General features: G+C 43.3%; 1 protein-coding gene across 2 annotated transcripts in view; it reads right to left on the reverse strand.

The window, feature by feature from the left end:
• Positions 1-26,075, reverse strand: part of PRIMA1 (proline rich membrane anchor 1) — a 90,710-nt gene that overhangs the window by 38,477 nt on the left and 26,158 nt on the right. For both annotated transcript variants that reach the window (XM_090033914.1, XM_090033915.1), the window contains one exon: positions 618-747. In XM_090033914.1, the coding sequence (XP_089890040.1) occupies positions 618-747 (130 nt within the window). The remainder of the gene's footprint in view (positions 1-617; positions 748-26,075) is intronic.

Raw genomic sequence — 26,075 nt, forward strand, 5'->3', positions numbered from 1 at the left:
TTGCAGCTGAACCCAGGTTGCTAGACACAGTCTAGACATTAGTCCCCCAGTGGAATGAGGACATCCAGCTCTGCATTTGGGTCTCAAGAAAACAATTTGGAACCTAGACTGGGTCAGTTATAGTCCCCAAATAAAGAATTTGGTTATGTATTCTATGGTTTGGGTGGCTGAAGGCTCAATCAATCTAAGGGGTAATTATTAGTGACGAGCTTGAACAAAAAAACACCTAACTCATTACTTTTGAATTCTGGGTTAAATCAGATTGGGACCAAATCTGAACATTACCAATGGTTCCTACTTCTATACTGGACTAAACAAAAACCTGGATACATATGCCAGCACTCTGAGCACCTCCACCTTGGGGAAAGTATCCATTACATTCTTAACTTTGTGCTAAGGCTCATCTTGAATTGTCATCAAATCTGAGTACTTGTGCACTGAGCCTAATCCTTTAGGCAGTAAAGAAGTCATGTTATAAAGACTGGTTTTATAACAAAAGCACAGACAAGTTATTGATGGCTGGGATGTTGCAGGAAGCATTAGGGAAAGGCAACTGGAACCCAACATGGCAGCCAGATACTTACTCATATTTGAGGAGGTGATTTGTCCAAACTTACCTTTTTATGGCTTTGTAGCAAATGATGACAACTACAGTGAGGAACACTAGCGTGGCGCAGCATACTGCAATGATAATAATCAGGCCTGGCCACCAGGTCCCCTCAGGTGGGCAGTAGGTAGACTTTGTAGCTGTAAAAGATAACATGAAATACATATATGAGTTCTCTTAAGTATGTATTTTATAATCAGATATGCTTTATTCACCTGGAATACAGCATTATTACATCAAGATCTTAGACATAAACAAAGAAATTATTTTACATACAGGACCTTGTACTCAATGTGTTTTGAGTACTACATAGTACAGCAGGTAATCGAGTGCTGGCGATGACACTTCATGCCACTCCATCATGCAACACCTTGTGCTCAGAGAGAAGGGGGAAGGCACAGATTTGCTGCTAGCCATAATCTCTTTTCTGTGAGCGATTGCCATCTCTTGCAGCAAAGGCTTTCATTTTACAGAGAGGCATCATGCTGATAAGTGTAGGCTTTTAAAAAAATTAGAGAAGGTTTATCTAGGAGAAGTGACACGACTTCCAGCCAAAGTTAGAGCTGTTATCATCATTATTAACCTTGGATGGAGGGCAGGGTATTGGTTTTAAAAAGAACAAGAGTTCTATTACATTTATTAATTGCTTTTGGAGGACTTGATTTGCCAAGCTTTTTAGTTCTACTGCATTTCACTTTGAGACTTTTGGTCTGTGTACATGCATTGCTGTGTTGTTTATAAAAACATAAACTACAAGAGACGTAAGGTTATTGTTAAAGGACTAGATTCTGCCTATAGGCACTACCCAGAGTAAGAAATAACTTGCCCTAGAAATAATATTAAGAGGCATTTAACTCAGAAGTACTTTTGGAGCTATGAGACACCTAACTACACAGTAGCCTAGTTTACTGTGCAGTAAGCGCACACATCTACACATGCATGCTTACTGCACAGTAAAAACCCTTAATCACACACAAATTTGTTACCAGCAAACTCAGTCAAAAGGTCTTATAATTTGGATCTCAACTTTTGGCTCAAAACCACAAGGATACACTTGACTCCATAGTTAGAGAGAATATTTTTATTACAGTTCACTCTTTCCAGAATTAAATAAGCAAATAAACAGTGCCATTCACCAATGAATCAAAGGATGTCTCTTCCAAATGACATTCAATCATTCTGTACATTGGACCCAGTTTTTCACAAAGCTCCACCAGTTTAAATTAAGTCTTTGATGCTATGTAGGTGTAAAATAGGTGCAAGTAAGGAATCAGACCAATCATATGTGGGTCTGATATGCAGATGGAGATTACAACTGCCTCAATCTACTCTTGCCTGTGTTTGCTTGCTTCCCTTCTCAGACCTGATACAGGATGTTCTGCATTTGGAAGTTTGTCTAACTTCGTTCCAACCATACTTGTCTGATAAAAAAATCTTGCCTCTCACATAGTTTCTGGACCATCATGGATACAGCATAATGTATAATTAACCACCTTATACTAACTTAGAATCATAGAAAATTAGGGTTGAAAGGGACTTCAGGAGGTCATCTAGTCTAACCCCCTGGTCAAAGCAGGACCATACCCAACAATATCTTTCCAGCCAGGGCCCCCTGCCAGCTCATTGGGTATGTCCAGATGAACATGGCTGTGCAGTATGTGGTGCTGCAAACATGTTTGCAGGGCCAGGGTGCCAATGCACACTGTTGCTACTTGTCTCCAGGGAACCAAACATTGAGGGTAGATTTGCTCTCAACAGGGTACATTTGTAGACACGCTCTTAGGAAAGCTTCCTGGGCAGCATTTTATTGTGCAATAAGCCTATATCAGATAAATAGCAAGTGTAGACATGCCCTCCATCCATCTTTCATCTACCTTCTCAACTGCAGCACAAAGCATAGGATGAAAAGCATTAGAAAACTGAAAATATGTTTTAAAAAGGTACATGGGAAGATCCAAGTAATTATGGCAAGTCAGCATGACATTATTCCTGGCAAAATATTAGAAGAGCTGATATAGGACTTAATAAATAAAGAGTTAAAAGAGATTAATTGATGCAATTTAACATGGCTTTTAAAAAAATAAATCTTGTCAAAATAACTTGAAACCACTTTTTAATGAAATTACAAGTTTGGCTGATGAAAATAACAGTCTTGGTGTAAGAGACTTCATAAGGCATATGACTAGGCCTCAGAAAACATTTTGTTTAAGAAACCAGAATGATACAAAATCAACATGGCATACATTAAATGGATTGAAAACTGATTATTTAATAGATCTAGAGATGTAACCGCAAAAGGAAGGACTGTATTTCCCATAGAAATCTTGTTCTTGCCCTTGGAATAATTTAATGGTTTTATCAAAGTCCTTGGAAAAATACAAAATAATTGCTAATAAAGATATTAAATGATAGAAAGATTGATAGCGGTAAATAATGAAGTCGGTGGGTCAATGCTCTATACAGTAAAATTCCTGTTATCTGGCACTCTCCAACCAGAACACTCTACTAACTTGAATTTCCAACTGGCAGGCTGGACACGGGGGGAGGGGAGAGCTCACATGCAGTAGCTGCCACCGCCACCTACCACCCTTCAAGGTTGTTGCTCCATGTGCGGCCGCTAGCCCCCACACCCTGCTCTACCTTTGGCTACCTCCACTCTCCCCTCCTCTGCCCTCCCCACTCCACATCTGTCTAGAAACCCAGGCTCCTCAGGTAACCAGCATTTTTAGATATCCAGCACCCCCATTCCCTACTCATGCTGGATAACAGGGATTTTACTGCACTAGTTAGTAAACTGAATGCAAAAAACCCAATACAGGCTTTAACGTATGGCAGAAGGCAGGCTAAGTATGCATCTTATAGACTGACTAAATCAGAGATGTATACAGCATAGTTTTCATGGGCTCAAGCTCATTTCATCAGATGCTGGCCACAAAAGCTTATGCTCTGATTTAGTTAGTCTATAAGGTGCAAATCTACCCTGCCTTCTGCCTGACTTCAGACTAACATGGTTAACTGGTTCTTTTTCAATGTATGGTTACATCCATGTTCAGGGATTGTAAATTGTCTTTACAGGATATGGAATTTCATGGGTAGCACTGATCCTAAGAAGACTTAAGAACATGGACAACTGGTGTCTCCTGACTCTGGTGGGGCACCTGTGGCCAATCGCCGACTGGGAGAGTAGGGGGGTCCCCTAGTGGCCAATCACTGACCCTGGAAGCACTGGCAGCAAAATCGGAAGTGCCGCCTGCACTTCGGGGGGGCGGGGAGGGGTGAGCACACCAGCCAGCACTCCCCACTCCCCAGCCAGCGAGGGTCAATTTTGAGGGGGGGAGGTGGGAAATATATCACTTCTATAATTGGCACTGATGTAACTACTACTTGATCACTTTGCCCATTTCTAATCTTCACACTTCAAGAAGAATGTTGAGAAAATATAGAAAAGGCTCCAAGAAATGCCGTATGAATGACTAAATAGTTAGAAAACATACCCTTACACTAAAAAACAAAAGGGGCTCAATCTATTTAGCTTGTCAAAGACAAGATTAAAGGGACTAACCACAATGTATCAGTGGAAGTATCAATGGAAATGGATAAAAGAGGGCTCTTCCACCCAGCAGGCAATTATAATAAGGTCCAATTACTTAAAGGTAAAGTTTAACAAAATTAGACTAGAAATAAGCGTTATATTTTAATGCTAAGGCTAGGTACAGACAGGTAAAACACCCGAGGCTGAACTGATTCAGTCTTTGCAGGTTAATTTAAGCTGTACAGATTAAATTGAAACAGAAGTGAACAGGCATTCACCTTTCATTCAGGAAATGCAGACACATCCCTCCAGTGGCTCAGGCCAGAAGCCAGGGACACAAGAGAACAGCTCTCTAGCACAGAGCCAGCATGGGCTCTGTGTTTGCTTCCTCTTCCTGCTGTCCCCAGGGTCTCTGGGATTTGCAGTCCAAAATTACAGCAGCAGGACTCTGCAGGGTTGCTCATCATTTCCTCTTCCTGCTTCCAGGTGCCTCTGGGATTTGTAGTCCACAGTCATAGCCAGCAGTACGTTTCAGCGGAGGAAGGGATGCTTAATCCCCCGCCCTGGCCCCAGGCCCCAACTGAGGCTTGTCTGGGGGGGTAGTTCCCCGCATCTGAAAACAGAGCTGCACCCTCAGCCGGGCTTACCGTGTCCTCCCCCTTGTCAGCCAGCCTTCACTGCCCCAGCTAGGAAGCAGAGGGGCTGAGCCAGACCTGCTCTCTGAAGCAGACAGCATAGCCCAGCCCAGGGCTATAAAGTATGCTGGGATGCTGGTGGACTGTTATTTAACTTGAACCAGGAAGGGGTCTGAGACAGAAGTTTCATAAACTAGTTTGACCCAAATCAGTTAAGTCTGATACTACATTCAACCAGGTTTATCTTAAACCAGTTTCAGCCATTTTGAAACTGGTTTATGTGCACTAAACTTCTGTTCTGTTACAGGTTTAAACCAGTTTCTGATCACTGAAATCGGTCTATGTGTAACTTCTATCCCTAGCCTCCAGGTAATTAAGTAGCTAAATTCATAGATTTCATAGATATTCGGGCCGGAAGGGACCCTGAAGGATCATCAAGTCCATCCCCCGGCCCCAGGGGCAGGAAGTCAGCAGGGATCATAGGATTCCAGAAAGATAAACATCCAAATGTCTCTCGAAGGTGCTCAAAGTGGGTTCTTGAACCACCTCCGGCAGCAATCTATTTCAAACCTTGGGGGCTCAGACAATAAAGTTCTTCCTTATGTCCAGGCTGAATTGGTTGTGGTGGAGTTTGCAACCGTTCAATCTTGTCATCCCTTGGGGTGCTCTGGTGAACACCCCGATAAACTTTTAGGTAGCCACCAGATCGCCCCTGAGCCTGCGCTCTTCCAGGCTGAAGAGTCCCATGGCTCTCAGCCTCTCATCATAAGGTCTGTTTTCTTGACCTCTGATCATGCGCGTGGCTCTCCTCTGCACTCTCTCAAGCTTCTCCACATCCTTTTTGAATTGTGGAGCCCAAAACTGGACGCAGTACTCCAGCTGTGGCCTCACCAAGGCCGAGTACAAAGGGAGAACGACGTCCTGGGATTCGCTTGAGAAGCATCTGTGGATGCAAGCCAGCGTTTTGCTCACTTTACTAGCCGCAGCATCACATTGAAGGCTCATATTCATTTTGTGGTCAACCATGACCCCCAAGTCCCTTTCATCTGTAGTGCTGACCAGCGTAGTACTGCTGAGCCTATAAGCATGCTGCAGGTTTTTCCTCCCAAGGTGGAGAACCTTTCATTTTTCAGTGTTAAACACCATCAGGTTCTCATCCGGCGATTTCTTGAGCCTTTCAAGATCTAAATGATTGTTGCAGACTCTCCATCATTGGAAATTTTAAAATTAAGCCCAGGTGCTTTTTCTACAAGACTTAAAGGAAGAATTAAATCAAGGACATCCTATAGCCAACAGCCCTTTTTGCCCTTAAATCTACAAAATTATGAAGCACAAACCATTGTTAAATTTATTCTTAACAGGGCAAATTCTAATTGCAATTAGAGCAGCATAAAGCCAAAATAAATGCAATGGATTGATGGAATCATTTCAGATATATGTTAGGTAACTGGATCTAATCTGCTGCAAACAGGCTTATGAAAGCATATACATTTAGATCAAAGAAATTCTGTGAAATATTTCAACACTAGAAAAATCATTTACGAGTTTTTTCCTCAACCAATTTATCCTAGCAACTCTCACTGCTGCAAAGAAACATTCCAAACCTCAATTACAATTCTAATTTTATACTGTAGCCTGTGAGTATCTGTAGTCATCTGCTCTGGCCAAAACATCCACGTACCATAAAATAATAACCCAGCTACTGAGTGTTTATGTGAGTGATCAAACTCAAACTCTTCCCTGACTAATACAAACTGAAGGTTGTGTTAGTGGGAAGTTAGTGTCGCAATAGAATCACAGTGAAATCTCAAATTCTGCTTAACAAATCTCAGTGTTGACTTTTGACCTTCAGCGATCAAACCTGAAATCTTCCTGACCTGTTAGAACCATAGCCATGCTGTCATGTTGAAGCAGTTTATGGGCATGTATTCTCAGTCAGAGTTAAGGTTATTATGTATATATGTCATGAAAAATTGTATATGCCAAAAATGCCCCTAATAGAATCTAGAAATTATCATGATAAAAGAATATTTGAATACATTACTTTTGATTATTGCACCTTGTATTGATTAGATTTTGTAAACCTAATGCTCTTGTTTATATTGATTAGAATAATACTTCATTCCTTGCTTCAACCTTTACTGTAGGTTCATTGTTTCAGTGAGGAAGCAGGTACTACATTTTAATGGAACTGGAACTTTTAAAGCAGGGATTTTCCATGTGATTCTGTTGCAGAGAAGATTATGGATTTAAACGATGCTGCTTTCCAGGACTTCACAACTGTCAACAGTCTGTTCATAAGCAAAGCTAACAGAGGAGAGCTCTGAGTCAGAACACTGCTTATTCTCTGCCTGTCAGAACTATATTCCAACAGCCATCCCAATAAAACTAAATATGGGTTGATTCGGAAAACAGATCAGCAGGCATTGACCCTTACACCCACACAGTGTCCCCACGAGAAGTCTCTCAGGACAACCGTTCTGTGTGTACAGATCTGTTTATAGGATCAGACCTAAGCAGCTGGCAACTGTGCAGTGACATGACGTACAAGGACTGTAGCTTCTCTCACCTCTTTACAACAAAAACCACTTCATATGTAAGAAAGGGAATAATGCTTTCAAGATAAATCAGAGCTGACTGGCCACTGTTTTCACTCTTGCTTTTATTGTGCTCTTCTAGAAGCGTTAAGGAAGTTTGCATGGTTTTAGTACTGGGTATTCACTTCAAACCAAATTCCAGTTCTGTACGCAGGCAGAACTTCTATCGGCAGTGTAAGGACAGCTAGGATTGACCACATACTTTTAAGTAGGAAACCTGGAATTTATCTTTGTATACTCTACTTTGTTTGGAAAGCAGTCTCACTTTTCAAGGAACTGCATGTTCTCACAGGTGTGGTTAGAACAGACAGTGAATTAGTGACATGTGTGGAGGATACTTCTCTCCAGTTGCCTGCAGAAATACATAAGGACTAAGATAGTTATAGTATATTGAAGAGCATCAGTCTAATGCTTAGAACAGAGTTTTGGGTTCTGTTCTATTCTTGGCTCTGCTGTTTACTTGCCATATGGCCTTAGTAAACTCACAGAACCTGTCTGTGCCATCTGTAAAGTGGGCATAAATAATACAGCACAACAGCAACTATCTTAACTTGATGGACTGAATAAGGTCAGATAACTGAAGTGTTTTGATAACTGGGGGGATTTTAAAATGTGACTGATAAATGCTGGGGTATAAGGCCCTGATTCAAACAATAGGGATATTAGGAAAGATATACTGAGGTACTGATAACCGTTGAACTGGATTCTGACACACTCCAACATAGGGCTGTTCACACTGGCACATCTCTTTCAGCTCCATATTGTGAAAGGGGACTATTATGCAACTGGAGTCGTGGTTTGAATCCAGAGCCCACCTCTCCCACCCAAGGCACCAGAAGAAGCCTGGGTCTTAGATTTAGCTCAGGCTCAAGCCTCTCTCTTGTATTTGCCTACTGCTCTAAGACACTGTGACTGTTTAAAGCTGTGACGATATAACTCTCAAAATCAGAATCTGAAATCCGGGATAATTTAAGGGGGAGGGAAGTCCAAGGTCCTAGTTCAGGCATTTCTTGTTGTGAAGGTGAACTGTGTGATTCAATTTGGCTTTTAACAACGTGAGCCAGAAAAGAGCAAAGTAATGTGTATAGGTACCACAGACAGCAAGCTAATACCCATTCTTGCTGTTATAGCAGTGATTAATTTAGACCCTGTTGAATATCATTAGGATATTAAACTATGGGTGCTTTCTCATCATTTGATTGACTGATGAACGTGTGCCTCGCTTTTTGGTTCTGTTACTTATGTAGTACTCTAGCTAATTTACAAAATATTGCCAGGCTGACACAGCTGCTTGGGGAGAATGATTTTGCTTCCCTCAGAAGTGCCCTTGCTTTTTCAAGGCTGAATTACTGTCATTTTTAAACTTTTAAACACATTATCTCAAAGAATTCCATTTATGGAAGGGCGGCCATTTGTGTCCCTCTTGACAGATATTCCTAGATGGCTCCATGTATCAATCTCATTCAAAACTTCATTGGATGACTTCTTGTGAAGTTTATTTTGAATCAACTGGAAGAGACATTTACTGACCTTGAGTTTTTTGAACAGACACTCAAACACACTATAAACATTCTTCTTTCTTCAAATACCCTACATGGTTAAAAACGCCATAATCTATTGCTTTGTAAATCTGGCTGGGTTATAATTACACAGTGGTAAACACCATACTGTTCTGTTAGGCTGCTCCCTGTTTATTGATAATAACTTCCTAAAAGCTTTCAAGAGGTTCAAATGATGTTGATATTCTAAAATAAGTTTAAAACTAAAGGAACATCCAGGATGCCTGCACTTGGGTTATAGCTGTGTTTAACGACTAGTCATTTTCAAAAGCATCCTTGTCAGACAGTCATGAACTGGATCTCAGTTATGTGATCCTATTTCTATGTGAAACTGCCCCAGACAAAGTAGACACACACCATTCAGTATGAGTGTAATCACTGTATGTGTAAAAGCAGATTGCTTGGCTCATCCAAATGTCCTGTTGTGTTTTGATCTGTACATGCAAAAAACTAATCACATAATAATCACAAAGCAAGGCTGAAGATGTCAACCACAATGTTTGTTCTGTACTTTCTAGACACTCCTTCCTGATTGTGCTGCTAGATATGCTGGTTTTATTAAGAAATCATTCAGACATTACTAGGCTGAATTTGATTCTTGGTAACACAGCACGCTCCTAAAGATTCCATTAATACCTGGAGGATTATTCTGGATATATGTTGTTGTGAAAATGTATACATAGAATTTGTCTTAGAGGTTTCATACCCAGCAAAACTTGTCTATAATCTGAATCAGACAGCACATGCCTGCTCCAGACACCATTGAACATAATGGAAATACAGAATCATAGAAAATTAGGACTGGGAGAGACCTCAGGTTGTCATCAGTCCAACCCCCTGCAGAACACCCTCAACTAGATCATTCCAGCCAGGGCTTTGTTGAATTGGACCTTAAAAACCTCCAAGGATGCAGATTCCACCACCTCTTCAGGTAACCAATTCCAGTGCTTCACCACCCTCTTAATAAGAAAGTTTTTCCTAATATCCAACCTAAACCTCCCTTGCAGACTTGAGACTTGCTCCTTGTTTGTCATCTGTCACCACTGGGAACAATCTAGTTCCATCCTCTTCTAAACCCCCCTTCAGGTAGTTAAAGGCTGCTATATCAAATCCTCCCCCCCACCCCTGCATCTTCTATTCTGCCAACTAAATAAGCCCAGTTCCCTCAGCCTGTCCTTATAAGTCATGTGCCCCAGGACCCCTAACCATTTTCACTGCCCTCCACTGGACTGTCTCCAACTTGTCGACATCCTTTCTATAGTGGGGGGCCCAAAACTAAACACAGCACTCCAGATATGGCCTCACCAGTGCTGAACAAGGGCAAATAATTACTTCCCTTGATTTGCTGGCAACACGCCTACTAATGCAGCCCAGCATACAATTAGCCTTCTTGACAACAAGGGCACATTGTGGACTCATACCCAGCTTATTATCCACTTTAACCCATAGGTCCTTTTCTGCAGAGCTGCTACTTAGCCAGTTGGTCCCAAGCATGGGATTCTTTCATCCTAAGTGCACTTGTCCCTAGTGAACCTCATGAGATTTCTTTTGGCCCAATCCTCCAATTTGTCTAGGTCACTCTGAATCTCAGTACTACCCTCCAGTGTATCTTCCACAACCCCCAGCTTAGTGTCATCTGTGAACTAGCTTAAGGTACAATCCATCTCATCTTCCAGACTGTTAATGATCCACAAAACCAGTTATCTCATCACAGAAGGCAATCAGGTTGGTCAGGCATGACTTGCTCTTGGTGAATCCATGCTGACTCTTCCTAATCACCTTCTTCTCCTCCAAGTGCTTAGAAATGGATTCTTTAAGGACCTGCTCCATGATTTTTCCAGAGAAAGAGGTGGAGCTGACTCGTCTGTAATTCCCTGGATCCTCCTTCTCTTTCTTAAAGATGGACATTATATTTGCCCTTTTCCAATTGCCCAGCCAGGACCTCCCCTGATTGCCATGAGTTTTCCAAGGTAATGCCCTGCAATCACATCAGTCAACACCCTCAGATGCATTGCATCCAGCCCCATGGACTTGTATATGTCCAGTTTTCCTAATCTGTCCCCAATCCTAAGCAGTCCCCAATCTGTTCTTTCACCATTAAGGGCTGCTCATCTCTTTCCCAACTGTGTTGCCCTGTGCAGTAGTCTGGAAGCTGACCTTGCCTGTGAAGACCAAGGTAAAAATGGCATTGAGCATGTCAGCCTTTTCTTCATCATCTGTCACTAGGTTGTCTCTCCCATTCAGTAAGGGACCTTCCTCTTGTTGCTAATATGCTTATAGAAACCCTTCTTGTTACTCTTTAAGTCCTTGCTAGCTGCAACTCCAATTGCATTTTTGCCTTCCTGATTTCATCCCTGCATGCCCAAGCAATATTCTTATATTCCTCCTTAGACATCTATCCAAGCTTCCACTTCTTGTAAGCTTTCTTTTTGTGTTTAAGCTCACTGAAAAGTTCTCTGCTAAGCCATGCTGGTAGCCTACCATATTTGTTATTTTTCCTGCATATGGTTTGTTCTTGTGCCTTCAGTAAGGTTTTTTTTTAATACAACCAGTTCTCCTGTACTCCTTTCCCCTTCAGTTGGGCCCCCCAGGGGATCTTGTCCATCAATTACCTGGGTAACTCAAAGTCTGCTTTTCTGAAGTCCAGGATCCTTACTCTGCTGTGCTCCTTTCTTCCTTTCATTAGAACTCAATCACGTCATTGGTGATTGAATTACCCAATCTGCCCAAGCTGGGCTGCCCAAGCTGCCATCCACTACCACACCACTCACCAGTTCTTCCCTGTTTGTGAGCAGCAGGTCAAGAAGAGCACAGACTCCAGCACTTGCACCAGGAAGTTGTCCCCAAAGCTTGTCAAAACTTCCTGGGTTTTCTGTGTCCTGCTGTATTGCCCACCCAGTAGATGTCAAAGTTCCCATGCGAATCAGGGCCCGTGATTGGGAAATTTCCATTAGTTGTCTCATCTACTTCATCCTCCTGGTCTGGTGGCGACATCACCATTGTTGCTCTCCCATCTAACCTTAACCCAGAAACTTTCAAAAGGCCTATCTCCAGTTTCATACTGGAGCTCTGAGCAACCATGCGGCACTTTTATATACAGCACAACTCCTCCTCTTCTCTCCTGCCTGTCATTCCAGAAATTTGTACTTATCCATGACAGTGCTCCAGTCACGCGAGCTATCCCACCAAGTCTCTGTTACTGCAATTACATCACAGGTCCTTGATCGTGTGAGGACTTCCAATTCTGCCTGCTTGTTTCCCAGGCTCCATGCATTCATGTACATGCACCTGAGGTAACTAGCTGACTGCCCTACTTTGTCAGCAAGAATAAGGAGGCCTCCCCTGTTGCAGCCTCCTTCTTTTGCTTCCTCCAGGTCTTTTCCTTCCCACTTACCTCAGGGCTTTGGCCTCCATCCCCTGGCAAACCTAGTTTAAAGCCTTCTCCTCTAGGTTATCAAGCCTATCTACAAGTGCTCTTCCCTCTCTTTGTCAGGTGGACTCCATCTTTTCCTAGCAATTCTTCTTCTTGGAACAACAGCCTATGGTCAAAGAAGCTGAATTCCTGCTGGTGACACCACCTGCACAGCCATGCATTGATCTGCAGGATGTGTCTGCTCCTGCCAGGGACCTCCCCCTTAACCAGAAAGATCATAAATGCCACTTGTGCCCCCATCCGCTTTACCCTTGCACCCAGAGCCCTGTAGTCACTTTTGATCTGGTCAGGGTCACCCCTGGCAGTATCATTGGTGCCTACATGAATGAGCATCATGAGACAGTAATATGAGGGTCAGACAAGTCTTAGCAATCTTACCGGGATAACAAAGATCCAGGCTCCAGGCAAGCAGCAGACCTCTTGGGACAACAGGTCTGGCTGGCAGATGAATCCCTCCGTCCCTGACAGAAGGCAGTCTCCAACCACCACCACTGGTCACTTCCTCTTTGTGGAAGTGGTCTCGATCGTCCCCACCTGGGGGATTCCTGGCCCGGCCTTTTCCACCAATGGAATGAGCCCCTCCTCCTCTGTTGCTAGTGCTCCATATCTGTTCTTCAGGCAAACCACAGCAGGTGGGAATGACAACTTCCTTTTGCTGCCAGAGGTCACAAGCTTCCACCATCCTGGGAGTCCATGCCCTCTTCCTTTTCATAGATTCATAGACTGTGCAGCCAGAAGGGACATTGGAAGCTCATCGGGTCCAGCCCCCTGCACCAAGCAGGAAAGATAACTGGGGGTCAGGTGACCCCAGCAAGGTGACTGTCTAGAAGATTTCCAGGGTAGGCGATTGCACCAGCTCTGGAGGGAGCTTATTCCACAGTCTGGATGTGCTGACTGTGAAGAAGTTTTTCCTAATGTAGAGCCTAAACTGATCTTACAGGAGTTAGCGGCCATTACTCTTGGTTTGCCTCTTGGGTGCCCTGGTGAACAGTTGCTCACCAAGCTCTTGATGTACTCCCTTAGTGTAGCAGTAAGCTGCTACCAGGTCCCCTCTCAGCCTTCTTTTTGTCAGGCTGAAGAGTCCCAGATCCCTCAGCCTGTCCTTGTACAGCTTGCCCTTCAAAACTCTGAGCCTCTGTGGCTCTTCTTTGGACTCTCTCAAGCTTGTCCACGTTCTTGTTAAAGTGTGGTGCCCAAAACTGGACGCAGCGGTCAGGCTGCAGTCTCACGAGTGCTGAGTAGAGCGGACGAATCACCTCCTTGGTTTTGCTGGATATGAATCGATTGATGCATGCCAGAGTATTACTTGCCGTACTGGCTACAGCATCGCACTGCCGGCTCATATTCATGCTATGGTCTATTCTTACCCCCAGGTCCATTTGTGGGGGTGCCACAAATTTGTGCTTCTAGTCAGTGTGGTGCCACCAAGCCTGTAGAAACGCCTCTAGCAGTCCTTCCTCTACAGTCCTAGAGGTTTCCTCTAGCATGGAACTGATCAAGTCCTCATGGGGAAGGATGCTTTGGAGACTTGCTATGTCCTCCTGTAGCTCTCTTGCCTTCTCTCTGAGGAACACCACCAGGAGGCACCACTCGCATCACAGGCACTGGAAGGAACCTGCGAGATGCATTCTGCACAGCACCAAACCTGGACCTGGGTGGAAGCTTTGATGGTGTGCAATCCTGCCTGGACAGGCACCTCACAGATGGAAGCAAAGGAAAAGCTGGAAATGGCAGTGACTCTGGGATTTTGACGTCCTCCAGCCATCTCTCTGGGTCTTCTAATCTGCCTCTCATTTCCTACTTCTGTTTCCAAGCAGGCCTTCCCTAGGAAACTCCTCTGTAGCTGGCCTGGCTGCTGTTCCTTGATTCTGAAGCATTCCCTTTTCCCTGCACTTTCCTCTCACCAAGTTTACAGCAAAAGAATATAAAAGAGTTGCCAAGCAAAGTCCCTAGCAAATTCCCCCTTGCTCTGGATCCTAGTTAAACAACGGGCTTAAGTCTTAGTCCAGCCACTGAGTTTTAGCTGCTTAAAATAAAACTATGTAGGATAGTCAGTCCTAACTACATATGCAAATAAAGAATCTTACCTTACAGGCTCTTTGTCAATCACATTCTCATGCACCTCAGTGGGCATTGTGAGCTGGTCCAATGAAAGCACAGGCAACCCCCGCTTAACGCTGTTTTGCTTACCAGTATTTTGCTATAACACTCATTTTACATTTATACCTAATTCCACTTAGTGCTCAGTGACTTTCTTTATAATGCTCACAAGCATCATACAGCTGACAGCAGGGAGCATTTGTGCCGCCATCTTAGTTCGTCAAAAAAATTTGGTTTCGCTTAATGCTATTTCATAGTTTCATAGTTTTCTAGGGTCGGAAGGGACATGAGCAGATCATCTAGTCTGACCCCCTGCCATGGCAGGAAAGAGTACTGGGGTCAAATGACTCCAGCAAGATGTGCATCTAACCTCTTCTTAAAAACCCCCAGGGTAGGAGCCTGCACCTGGTTCCAGACCCTAGCCGCCCTGACCGTGAAGTAGCGCCTCCTGATAGCTAACCTAAACCTACCCTCTGCCAGCTTGTGACTGTTATTTCTGGTCACTTCTGGTAGTGCTTGGGGGAACCGGGACTCCCCCAATGCCTGCTGGTCCCCCCCGACTAGTTTATAACAGGCCACAAGATCCTCCCTCAGCCTTCTCTTTTGGAGGCTGAACAGGTTCAGGTCCCATAGCCTCTCCTCATAGGGCCTGCCCTGCTGTCCCCTGATCATACGAGTGGCCTTCTCTGGACCCTCTCCATGCTGTCCACATCCCTCTTGAAGTGTGGCGCCCAGAACTGGACGCAGTCCTCCAGCTGCAACCTGACCAGTGCCGCATAGAGGGGGAGGATCACCTCTTTGGACCTGCTTGAGATGCATCTGTGGCTGCATGCCAAGGTGCAGTTGGCCTTCCTTACTGCCTCTCCACACTGCCGGCCCATGTTCATCTTGGAGTCAATGATGACCCCCAGATCCCTTTTCCACCTCCGTGCTGACAAGAGGGGAGTTCCCCAACCTGTAGGTATGGTGCCGGTTGTTCCTCCCGAGGTGCATCACCTTGCACTTGTCTGTGTTGAAACCCATCCTATTCTCGTCTGCCCACCCTTGTAACCTGTCTAGGTCTGATTGTAGCCTGTTGCATCCTTCCAGTGTGCCCACGTCCCCCCACATCTTAGTGTCATCAGCAAATTTGAACAGGGTGCTTTTTACCCCCTCATCCAACTCCCGGTTTTTAGGGAACCAATTAAGAGTGTTAAGCAGGGGTTTCCTGTAAGGTATTGATGTTTAAGAGACCACAGAAAAGCAGAGCTTCTTGGGGTAGGTGTTTGCCATTGAAGTTCTTCTTTTAAAGAAGCTGAATTCAGGTCCATATCTGAGGGCCTGATTCCCAGTACAAAGTAGCCTTGAAGTGCATCAGTTAGCTTACCTGTAAATGAGAATCAGGCCTTGGATGTCTTAATAGTCAAGGGTCAGAGCCTAGGCTAATATAACCTGGCTGATCCCCATCAGTTGGACTAAATCAGCATGGTTAAGGATCCAACCCAAAGTATTTACTATTTGTCTGGGTGGCAGATAATCACTTGGAAAACTGAAGAGTTCAAACTGGGATCTAAATTTAAAACGTCCCTGAGGTTTTGGGCTCTTCAGGTCCAGGTTTCTGTTTGGGGCCTATCTAGTCTTTTGTTATAATAGCAGTGTTGTAATATGTGTGAGTCAGCATTAGTTCAAGAGTTCTCTGCTTGTTTATTGTCTTTTATTACAAGGGAACATTTACAGATGTGTTTGGATAATCCACGTCATAAGAACATGCTGTATGTACTCAAGGCTGCTCTGACAGACAAAGCTAGCCAACATGGAAAAAAACATACACACCTTCTCACAAAGTGCGCTATGAAGAAATTTGTTGCTCAGACTTCAGTGCAAATATAGATCTTCCATGGTTACGTTTTACAATTGTTTCTGTTGGTGGGAACAAGACCCATGTTTTCCTTTGCAAGCCACGCGTCTAAACAGTCCTTCAAAGAAAGGATTGTACTGTACTTGGCTAAATCAAAAATCAAGAAAGCATTCACTTTCAAACCAAAGCAGGGCAGAGAAGAAAATGTAGCAGGCCTGACCTGCAAAGAGAGACATTCAGTGTCCTATCAAATTGAACAGCACAGGTGATGTTGATAATGACACAGGTTCCTAAGACTCTAGTCCTTTTCAGGAAAGCCTTGGAAATGACTTGCAAATGGCAGTAATAATGTAATGAATTTATCTTCCTAAGCTCCTGATACTACTGCTTCAACAAAAATGAAAGATTTCAAACATTTCCTTGAAAATATTGGTATCGTTGAGAAAGACTATTTCTATACTTGGAAATTTTCATGAGCAGGTTGGACAGACACTTGTTCGGGATGGTTTAGTCTGGAACAATTCTGCCTTAAGCAGGGGAGTGGACTAGATGACCTCGTGAGGTCCCTTGCAGCCCTACCGGCTGCTGTCCAGCAGTGGGGCGATCCCCACTGCTCCATGCTGCGTGGGGGGTTCTGTCATGAACCCCCCGGCCCCCCTCCCTTTCCCCCCCGCTCTCCCATGGCTGTCCCACCCGCCCCAGCTCTGGCCCTTTAAGAATTTTTTTTTTTTAAACTCTGAACTCACTGGCTCCTGCAGCGGCCTCAGGGCTTCTGGGGGCTTGTGTACAGCCACCACGTGACTGGGCAGCAGCCAGTGAGTCGGGGCTTTTTTTGTTTTTGTTTTTGTTTTTGTTTTTGCTTAAAGGGCCAAGAGCTGTACCAGGCAGGGCAGCCATAGGGGGAGGGAGGGGCTGGGAGAGTGGGCAGGGGTCAGTGGGTTTGTGGCAGAGCCCCCCATGTAGTGCGGGGCAGTGGGGGCAGCAAGGATGGCCTCCTGCCTGGCAGCAGCCAGTGAGTGCTGGGAGCTGGGGCAAGCAGGGCAGCCATTGCTGGGGCTGGGAGAGCGGGTGAGGGATGGGGCCTGTGTGATTTGGAGATTTGGTTGATTCGGCAGCAGCTGAATCCTGAAATCAGATTTGGCCAAATCGATTCAGGACAGTGATTGGAATCACCAAATTGAATCACTGTCCCCCAATTGGCCAAATGTGAATCTGAAGCAAATACTGGCCGCTTCACACAGGCCTACTAATTAATCATAACACCACCAGTCTGAAGCAGGTAGCATTATATTCATTTTACAGGTGGGAAAACTGAGGCACAAATATTTAAATGATGAGTCCAAAGGTATAGAAGAAATGGTGGCAACCAGGATTCAGGAGTATCAAGAGGCAGGATTAGCTCTCAGCTTTGCTCAGTCCTGTGCTAAGGCTACTCTTCTTTTTCAGAAATAGGATCAAAGCAAAAGTAAGCTCTGCACATAAAAAATTTCTGCAAGATCTTGAATTGTAAGAGAATCAGCTCTTCTGAACTGAATGGTACAAGGGGTGAAGAACATACAAAAAGCCACACTTCAATTAACACACAGGAGCTGATTTGAAGCTCCCAGTACAGAAATATAAATTAGAGTTAAATAGCTCAATAAAAGACAACATTTACATCAGGCTGGGTCATAACCAATGAACTTAATCCAAACATCCCCGGATTGCTTTGGGTACTCATGAGTCCTCAATAGTATCACATCATAACCTTGCTCCATCTGAACCCACTACTGTACTCAAAAAAGTAAAATCCCATCATGCGGAGCAGTTGAGGAGCTGTCAGCCCAGGGGAGTTCTTCAAACCAGGGACAAGGCTATACTGGTTACGCTTATCTCTGGTGTAGGGATGCCACTGGGAAACCTGAGCAATGTACAGGTTCTGATGAAATAATAAGCCACCTAAATTTACTCCAACATTTAAACCAAACCAAAGCCAAAAAACCTTTGTGTCAGTTTGCTTTCTTTTTTTGTTAACACATACTTCAACACTTCCCACAGATTTGCACTACAGCTATACCAGAAATACCACGATGCTGACTTGTTCATGGCACATACTCTGCCCAACTATAAATCAGGGAAGAAGGACAAATTCACTGTAAAGTCTGTCCTGGTTAATAATTAATTTCTTGATGAATAAATGTCCAGGCAAGGTTTGTTAAACTAAAACTGGCAGATATTGGTTGTTCATATGGCATCTGGTGCTTTTGTTTGTTACACAGTGCTCCCAGTACTGCTAAACCCTGCAGTTGCTCTGCACCATATGTTCTACTACTGTTTTAAAGGGATACTGCAATCCCTCTGCGGAGGAAACTTATGCTATAATGAAAACATGTGTGGGATGATGCTGGAGAAATTCCTTCCCCCACAGCTTTTAAACTGTAGACATTGTTTTTCTACACTGTCACTTTTTCCTTTTCTCCTTGACTTTTTTTTTCATTCTAAAAATATTTTCTTTTTAAAGTGAGAAACGTGCTTAGTTACAGGAAGTGGAGCTTGCAAGACATATGAAGGGAGTCATTTTGCAGAAATGTTCTAACTGGCATGGCTAATGGAAGGTGGTGAATGGCACAGTAGAAGAAGGGGGCTTGTTCCTGGTATGCATTTGGAGACTGCATTTATTAAGTGAAAGATGGTGGATTGGGAGTACAAGTAAACTATACAAATCAAATGGACACTTGGAGAAGATGGTGTAGATCCTACCTTTAGTGGGGATTGGACTAGATGACCCCCTGATTCCTACCAGCCCTATTTTTCTATGATTCTATATTCTGAAGGTTGAGGGATCTGCACATCTGAGTTAAAATTCAGTTGCAAAATTAAGTTTCTCTACTACATCATTAGCTCTTCTATGGCGATTTCATTTGTAGATCCCTAAACCCTTTTAAGAATGAAGGCTAAATGTCATTACCCCCACTCTACTGAGGTGCAGCAGCTTCTCCACAATAAGAAAAATCATGCACAGGCATGATTGTAGTAGAACTTGAGTTCCAATAAGACCCTGTTGATCCCAGATCGGTCTTGTCAGCCACCTTCAGACCCACAAATAAGACAATCATAGAAGACAATCATCCTCAACTCCCAGGGATTGTTAATAAATGAATGATAACATAATGCTATAGCTCTGCATTAACATCCAACTATGACATTTACAGTAACACACATGCTCAGCTCATGATCAGCTATCATCCTCAGACGATTCTGTCACACCACTTTGCTAAGTAGCAGTCTTCCACTAAGAAAAGTATGCTACTTATCCATCTGATTCTCTCTTTTATTCTGATTAAATCCAACTCCATTGATTTTTGTCCTGAACAAATTAGAATTGACTTCAGTGAAGTTTACAGCTGAAATTCAGTTGCCTCCTTACAGAAGCACAATAGCTTTAGAAACCTCATGAACACAAGTAGACCAGTGATTCTCAACCAGGGTGTCATTCTATTTTTCCACAGTAAAAAAAAGTGAGTGGAAGCTAAGAGCTGGCACTTTCTAAGGGTTGCCTTGAGTCTAAAACCTTGACAGCCACTCAATAGACCAGTATGCCATTGCATTACTTAATTTTCCACTAGCTGAATCTGTACAAAACTAGAGAAATGCAGTGGTTCATGAGACCCCATGTTTGGGATGTAAAGTAACAGAAAGGGTACAGTTTGGTTCAGGGGAGGAGGCAGGCATTTGGTAACTGAGAGATCTGGCTTCTGTCATCTGCCCTGTCACTGACCTGCTCTGTGATTAAGTCAGTCAAGCCAGTATATCCAAGCATGGCGGCTGATTTCCTGAAGTGGTCCAAAGTCAACAGTTCCCACAGAAGTCAATCAGATCTGCAGGTATCTAGGGCTTCTAAAAAGCAGACCACAAATGCCTGAAGATTTGCTTTTAAATTAGTATTCAAGAAGCTATATAAAAGTGGCCTGATTTTCAGAGGCTGTAGCACACTCAGCAAACTGAAAAATTCAGGACACTTTTATTTTGGTACCAGGCTAGGAATAGAAGAGGCTTCCAGATTTTAAAATGTAGGTCTTAATAGTTCTTTGATGATTAGACAGTGATGCCTCATGAATTAAAACCCAGTCTGGGACCAGAAGAATTTGAATCTGGTCCCAGCTCCTCATCAACATGCCAGATGGCTGTAGGTATGTCACTTCAGCTCTCTGTGCCTCAGCCTCTCCAGTTGTAAAATGGAGTTAATGGCACTGACTTCCACTGTAAAGCACTGAAAGACCTAGAAATGACAAGTATTGTATAAAAGAGAGGTAGTTAGCCATATTAGTCTGAAGTCAGGCAGAAGGCAAGGTATATTTGCACCTTATAAACTAAATCAGAAGTACATAGTATCATTTTTCATAAACAGTGATTCAACTTCATTATTATTACTATTATTGTTATTCTTTGTTTCTCTATCTCTAAAATAAGAAGAAAAAGTTTTCACCCTGTTATGGAAGAACATTTTATGTTTCTATGTGGATTAAATGTTATTTTACTTAATAAACCCAATTTTTATTTTTTTATTTTCCTATCAACTAACTAAATACAGCAATTGGAGAAACATAGTACATATGGAACAGCAACAATGCAGAATTGGCCAAGGGGCAACAATTCTCAGTGCTAATAGTTGAATAGCTGAGATACAGTATGAGCCTGCACATACAGTACCATCCACTTCATTGCACATATACACAGCCTCACACTCATATGGCAAATCACACACTCAGAAAGCTCACATGCCTCTCCTCAGTAATAAAAATCAATGCACAGCAAACCATGGGTATCATTCATGCCACAGTACACAGAGATAAATACTGAAAAAGAGACTTTAAAATACAAAGCACTCCAGTGAAGCATGCTCTTGTAATATTAGCTCTTTGCTTCCTAAAAATTGTGTTAATATCATGTCATAATGTAATTCTTCAGCAAATGGTTTTATTTTAAAGCCCCTCTTCCCCTACCCTGTTCTATTTTCATCAGCAAAAAACTGTAGGCCAGATCCAAGAATAAGCCCAGAACAATACAGCAAGGTGCACTCACAATTTTAAAAAAGATAAATTTAACACTTGCAAAAGGTGCCAGACCGACGGCCTGCTTGACTGTACCTTTACAGAACAGGTACTGGAGATTCTCGTATAGTGCCCTGCCAACATGCCCCAACCCCTTCTGCGAGGAATTACATCAGGAAAGAACAACTCTCTCTCTTGCTATTTCAAGTTCTGAGCTCTTCTGCTGTAACTACTAATAAGGGAAACATGAGAGGTGTATAGTTTGGTGGTTTCCAGGGCATGCTGTCTGCCCACTGGGATTTAGAGCCTGGTACCTACACATAATACAATATACATAGGAATAATTTTAACACAGGCAGTAACTTCTTAGAAGTAGGCTCACTGATATGAATCAAATGTGCAGAGACATTTTCAGACTCTTAAGGTCCTTAGGGATGGGACTGCCTTTATTTGTGCTGTGTACAGCACTAGGCACTTAGCACTACAAAATAATAGCAATAATGGAAAAGGTAGAAGCTCATCTCTAAATCAGAGATGGTGGATGAAAGAAGATACTGTATCCTGAAGATCTCTCCCATTTTCTCATGCATCCTTGAATACTTGCTGCATCCATTTTTGCAAGACCAGTGGAAGTCAAGTGAGACCTGCATAGAGCAAGGATTTCTGTGGGTTTTTTGCAGTGAATACAAGATCCAAACCTAGATTCTGCCAGCAACCAGCATTCACCCTGTGGATCCACTTCAATGCCTGATTATACATCAGAGGGGAACTGCAGAATGGGGTAGCACGCCATATACAATTTACTCTGGCAAATGCGTGAAGTCAAGTGCTGTACTCACTCCTGAGGAGCACCTGAGTGTTGGTGTGCAGGGAGAAAAGGACAGAGAAGGCCTTCTTTGGACTCACTGCCTTGTCTGCAGTCAGATTTTCAGAGAGGGGGCTTGACTCAAGAATGACTGCTCCAGACACTGGGCTGCAGTAATAGGTACTGTTCAATAAAGAGTACAATAAAACATCCTCCCCCTCCAGAAAAAAACATTGTGGCCCATCATTTGCTAACTAGGGACACAGGAAATCCAGGTTCCAGTGGGAGCTAGGCACCTAAACACTTTTGACAACCTTTCTTGATAGCTACTTGCATTGTTAGGTACCTAACTAATTTTAATAATCTCCATTTGTAATCTGTAAAATGATGATAATACTTTCCCACTTACAAATGTGTTGTGAAGATCAGTACATTCAAGATTGTAAGGCACTAAGAAACTGTCCTACTGGGACCCATAAAAGTACCTTAGATAAACATAGGGCATGGACAGATGTACACACACATACCCTGGTATAATTTACAGCACTTTTGTATCCAAGAATAAATTCCTGGGATCAGGAACAGACAGATATGCCATTATTGTAGGGTAGCTGCACACAGTCAGTGGTTATTGCTGAACCTCAGAGATGCCAGGGGAGCAATAACTGCTTTTTATTTTAGCAAGTGGCCATATGAGGGTGGGCGTGGACAAATTAAACCTAAATTTGCATAATTTACACCAATAGACTTCAACCCTTCATTCTTTTCCTTGGTCTAAAAGTGAAGCTCATTTCAGTGGCAAGGACTGATGAGGCTGTCCACTTGGAATGCATGAAAAGATCATTATAGACATTGGATTTATGGCACATTATAACCTGCCTCTCATCTGATAACCCCAGACCTGTATTTTGCATACTGGCTTCCACTCCACTCAGGAGAGCACCCAAAGGAACAACATACTCTCCCTGTGCCTGAAGAAGGGTGTTTGTACCTCTAAGCTTGCAAAGAACAATTTTTCCAACTATTTAGTTGGTCTAATAAAAAATATCACGTTTATCCAAAGAACCTTGTTTGCCTATGTCCTTAGACCAATACAGCTACAACCAACATCAAAAAGTATAATCATGTCATCTACCCAGCACTAAGTGATATCCCTTCAGATTTTCTAATCCTTCTCATGCATGCTTCTCTGTAAGCCAGGTGCTGTGGGAAGATGTACCTTCCATGATAAAAGTACATGGCACTGCCTAAGATTGTTGCCAAAGCCACTGTTACATACACAGAGTTCCTGTGCAAACAACAGCCAAGTGATGATTCCCTCAGCAGCATAAGCAGGAGCTGGCCATTACTAGCCACTGATGGCCTTTCTTCCTACCAAGTGAAATGTCTCCTCCTTGTTACATGTCTGTCTCGGCTGGACTTCCATGATAAACACACCACAGGATAGCTTCTGAACTGTCTAGCAATTACAATTTTTTTTGGTAAAAGAGCTGAATTGAGCCTCCTGATAATAATCCTTACTACTTGCCAGTAAGGCAAACATTTGCAAGAGTGGATATGAAAGTCTATTTTGTGGCCTTCAATGTAGAGAAGTGCAGGGTCCTCCAACTTTGGAGGAAGAACCAGCAGCATACTTATAGGCTCAGCAGTGCTATACTCACTAGCACTGCGATCGAACAAGATTTGGGGGTCTTGACTGATCACAAGATGAATATAAGCCATCAATGCGATGCCATAGCTAGCAAAGCAAACCAAACTCTGGCATGCATTCATTGATGCATCTTGAGCAAAACCAGGGTCATCATCCTCCCGCTTTACTCATCCTTAGTGAGGCTGTAGCTGGAGCACTGCGTCCAGTTTTGGGCCCCCCACTTCAGGAGGGACGTGGATAAGTTTGAGAAAGTCCAGAGGAAAGTCACCCATATGATCAAAGGCCAAGAAGGCAAGTCTTACGATGAGAGGCTGAGGGGCTTGGGACTCTTCAGCCTGGAGAAGAAAAGGCTCAGGGGGGACTTGGTGGCAGCCTACAAGTATATAAGGGAGGTATATTAGGACCATGGCTCCCCAAGGGATAACAAAGTCTAATGGCCACAAACTCCTGGAAGGCCGCTTTAGACTGGACGTAAGAAAAAACTTCTTTACATTCTGTGCGCCCAGGGTCTGGAACAGACTCCCCGCAGAGGTGGTGCAAGCACCTACACTAAACTCATTGAAAAGGCGTCTGGATGTTTATCTTGCTGGGATCACTTGACCCCAGCAGACTTCCTGCCTATGGCAGGGGGACCAGACTTGATGATCTCACAAGGTCCCTTCCAGCCCCTAATGTCTATGAAATCTATGAACTGAGTCAGAGACTAAGTGACTTGCCAAAGGCCATACATCCAGTCAGAAGCAGGAACAGGACCCAAATATACCAACTCTAGTCTATTCCCTATGAAGTAGGTCACATGGCCTCTTCTTCCCAGGTGTCATTATCAGGAATCTGGATTTTCCATTCAGCACAGAAAAACACAGATTCTTCTCATTTTAAGGAGAGACGCACAGATTTTCTCTTTTAAAGGAGAAAAATATGGGAGACAGCAAGTTTCCCTTTGCAGGCTGGCAGAATTCAAGTCTGCAAAGTGCAGGGGAGAGTGGGAGGAGGGCAATCAGGCCAGGTGCACTATGTGCATGTGCGCCTGCCACTGCATGCACCCCGGGAGGGCATGGGGGGCATGTGCCCTAGATCTGTGCGTGGGGCAGGGTGGGATGCTGCTGGGGGCTGGGGCTGGATGCTGTGCTGAGCTCTTCCCAGCAGGGGCTGGGCTGTGCTGTGCTGTGCTCAGGGCACGTGGCAGTGGCACTGCAAGGTGGGGTTGCTGCACATATCCTGCAGCTCCACTCCCAGCCCTGTGCCACCACCCAGCACAGCGCTGAATGAACACCCCGCTTCCATCCATGCACCGGGAAAAGCGCTGCCTGAGCCCACGCTGAGCCCACCCCCCGGCATGAAAAACCCACGCAGTGCTGGCTCCGGGTCCACTGGAGATTAAAGTTTATAGTATTAGAGATTATATACTTTTGATACAGGATGTATTGGATACTATGCTAATTCTGTACTGGAACCTCTTTCTGCCTTAATATTCTACTGTAGTCTTAGTCTAGGTGCTTCTCTTTATCAAATGACTTGGCTAAACTGGAGACATTTGTTCCTCATGTGAATGTTCGTCTATCTGTAAATGCCTGTAAATGCTCCACTGATTAAGAAGTTAAAAGCCTTCAGTGAAGCTATTGATGAGTCAGAGGCTGCTGTTTTTCCAAACAATCTTTTGGCAGTGGCAGGAACAGAGTGGCGCTCATTTTGTCAAGTCAGTAAGCACCTCTTAATTGGCACAAGCACTGTAGAAACAGAAAACTAAGCAATTGTCCTGATTATAGGAGGCCCACAGGAATGCATCATTCTTGTACAGATTCATTATTTTTTCTTGCCTTGTTTTTACAATAAGCAGGATAAAAATGTTTTCAGTGTCTTCATAGTATATAAGGGAGTTTTAAATGTCATTAATAATTTTAACATAATTATTAATATACATTACTAAATGTGAACATAATTACTAATAATTAACATAAATACACACTAGAAATGGATCTATTGTAAGCATAACAAACACGGTTGACAAAAACAATAATCATTATTGATAGTAATTTTGTAGTTATATTAATAAATGATATCACATGATAACAATATATAGAAGCAAATAAAAATGAACACTTCCTCTTTATCCACTACAGTATTTTACAACTTTGAAGTGTGACTTTTAAATAGATCAGGTGTTTCAGTTGTTCAGTGGTTAGAAATGCTTTATGCTAAACCTGTCTTGGAAAAAAACTCAATGAAGCAGGATATTTACCACAGAACCAATAAAGCAGATTCTACTTTATTATCCCCAGAGTTGTAAAG

The sequence above is a fragment of the Crocodylus siamensis genome, chromosome 2 (genome assembly GCF_052110815.1).
Source record: "Crocodylus siamensis isolate JL-2025a chromosome 2, ASM5211081v1, whole genome shotgun sequence".
NCBI classification, from domain to species: Eukaryota; Metazoa; Chordata; order Crocodylia; family Crocodylidae; genus Crocodylus; species Crocodylus siamensis.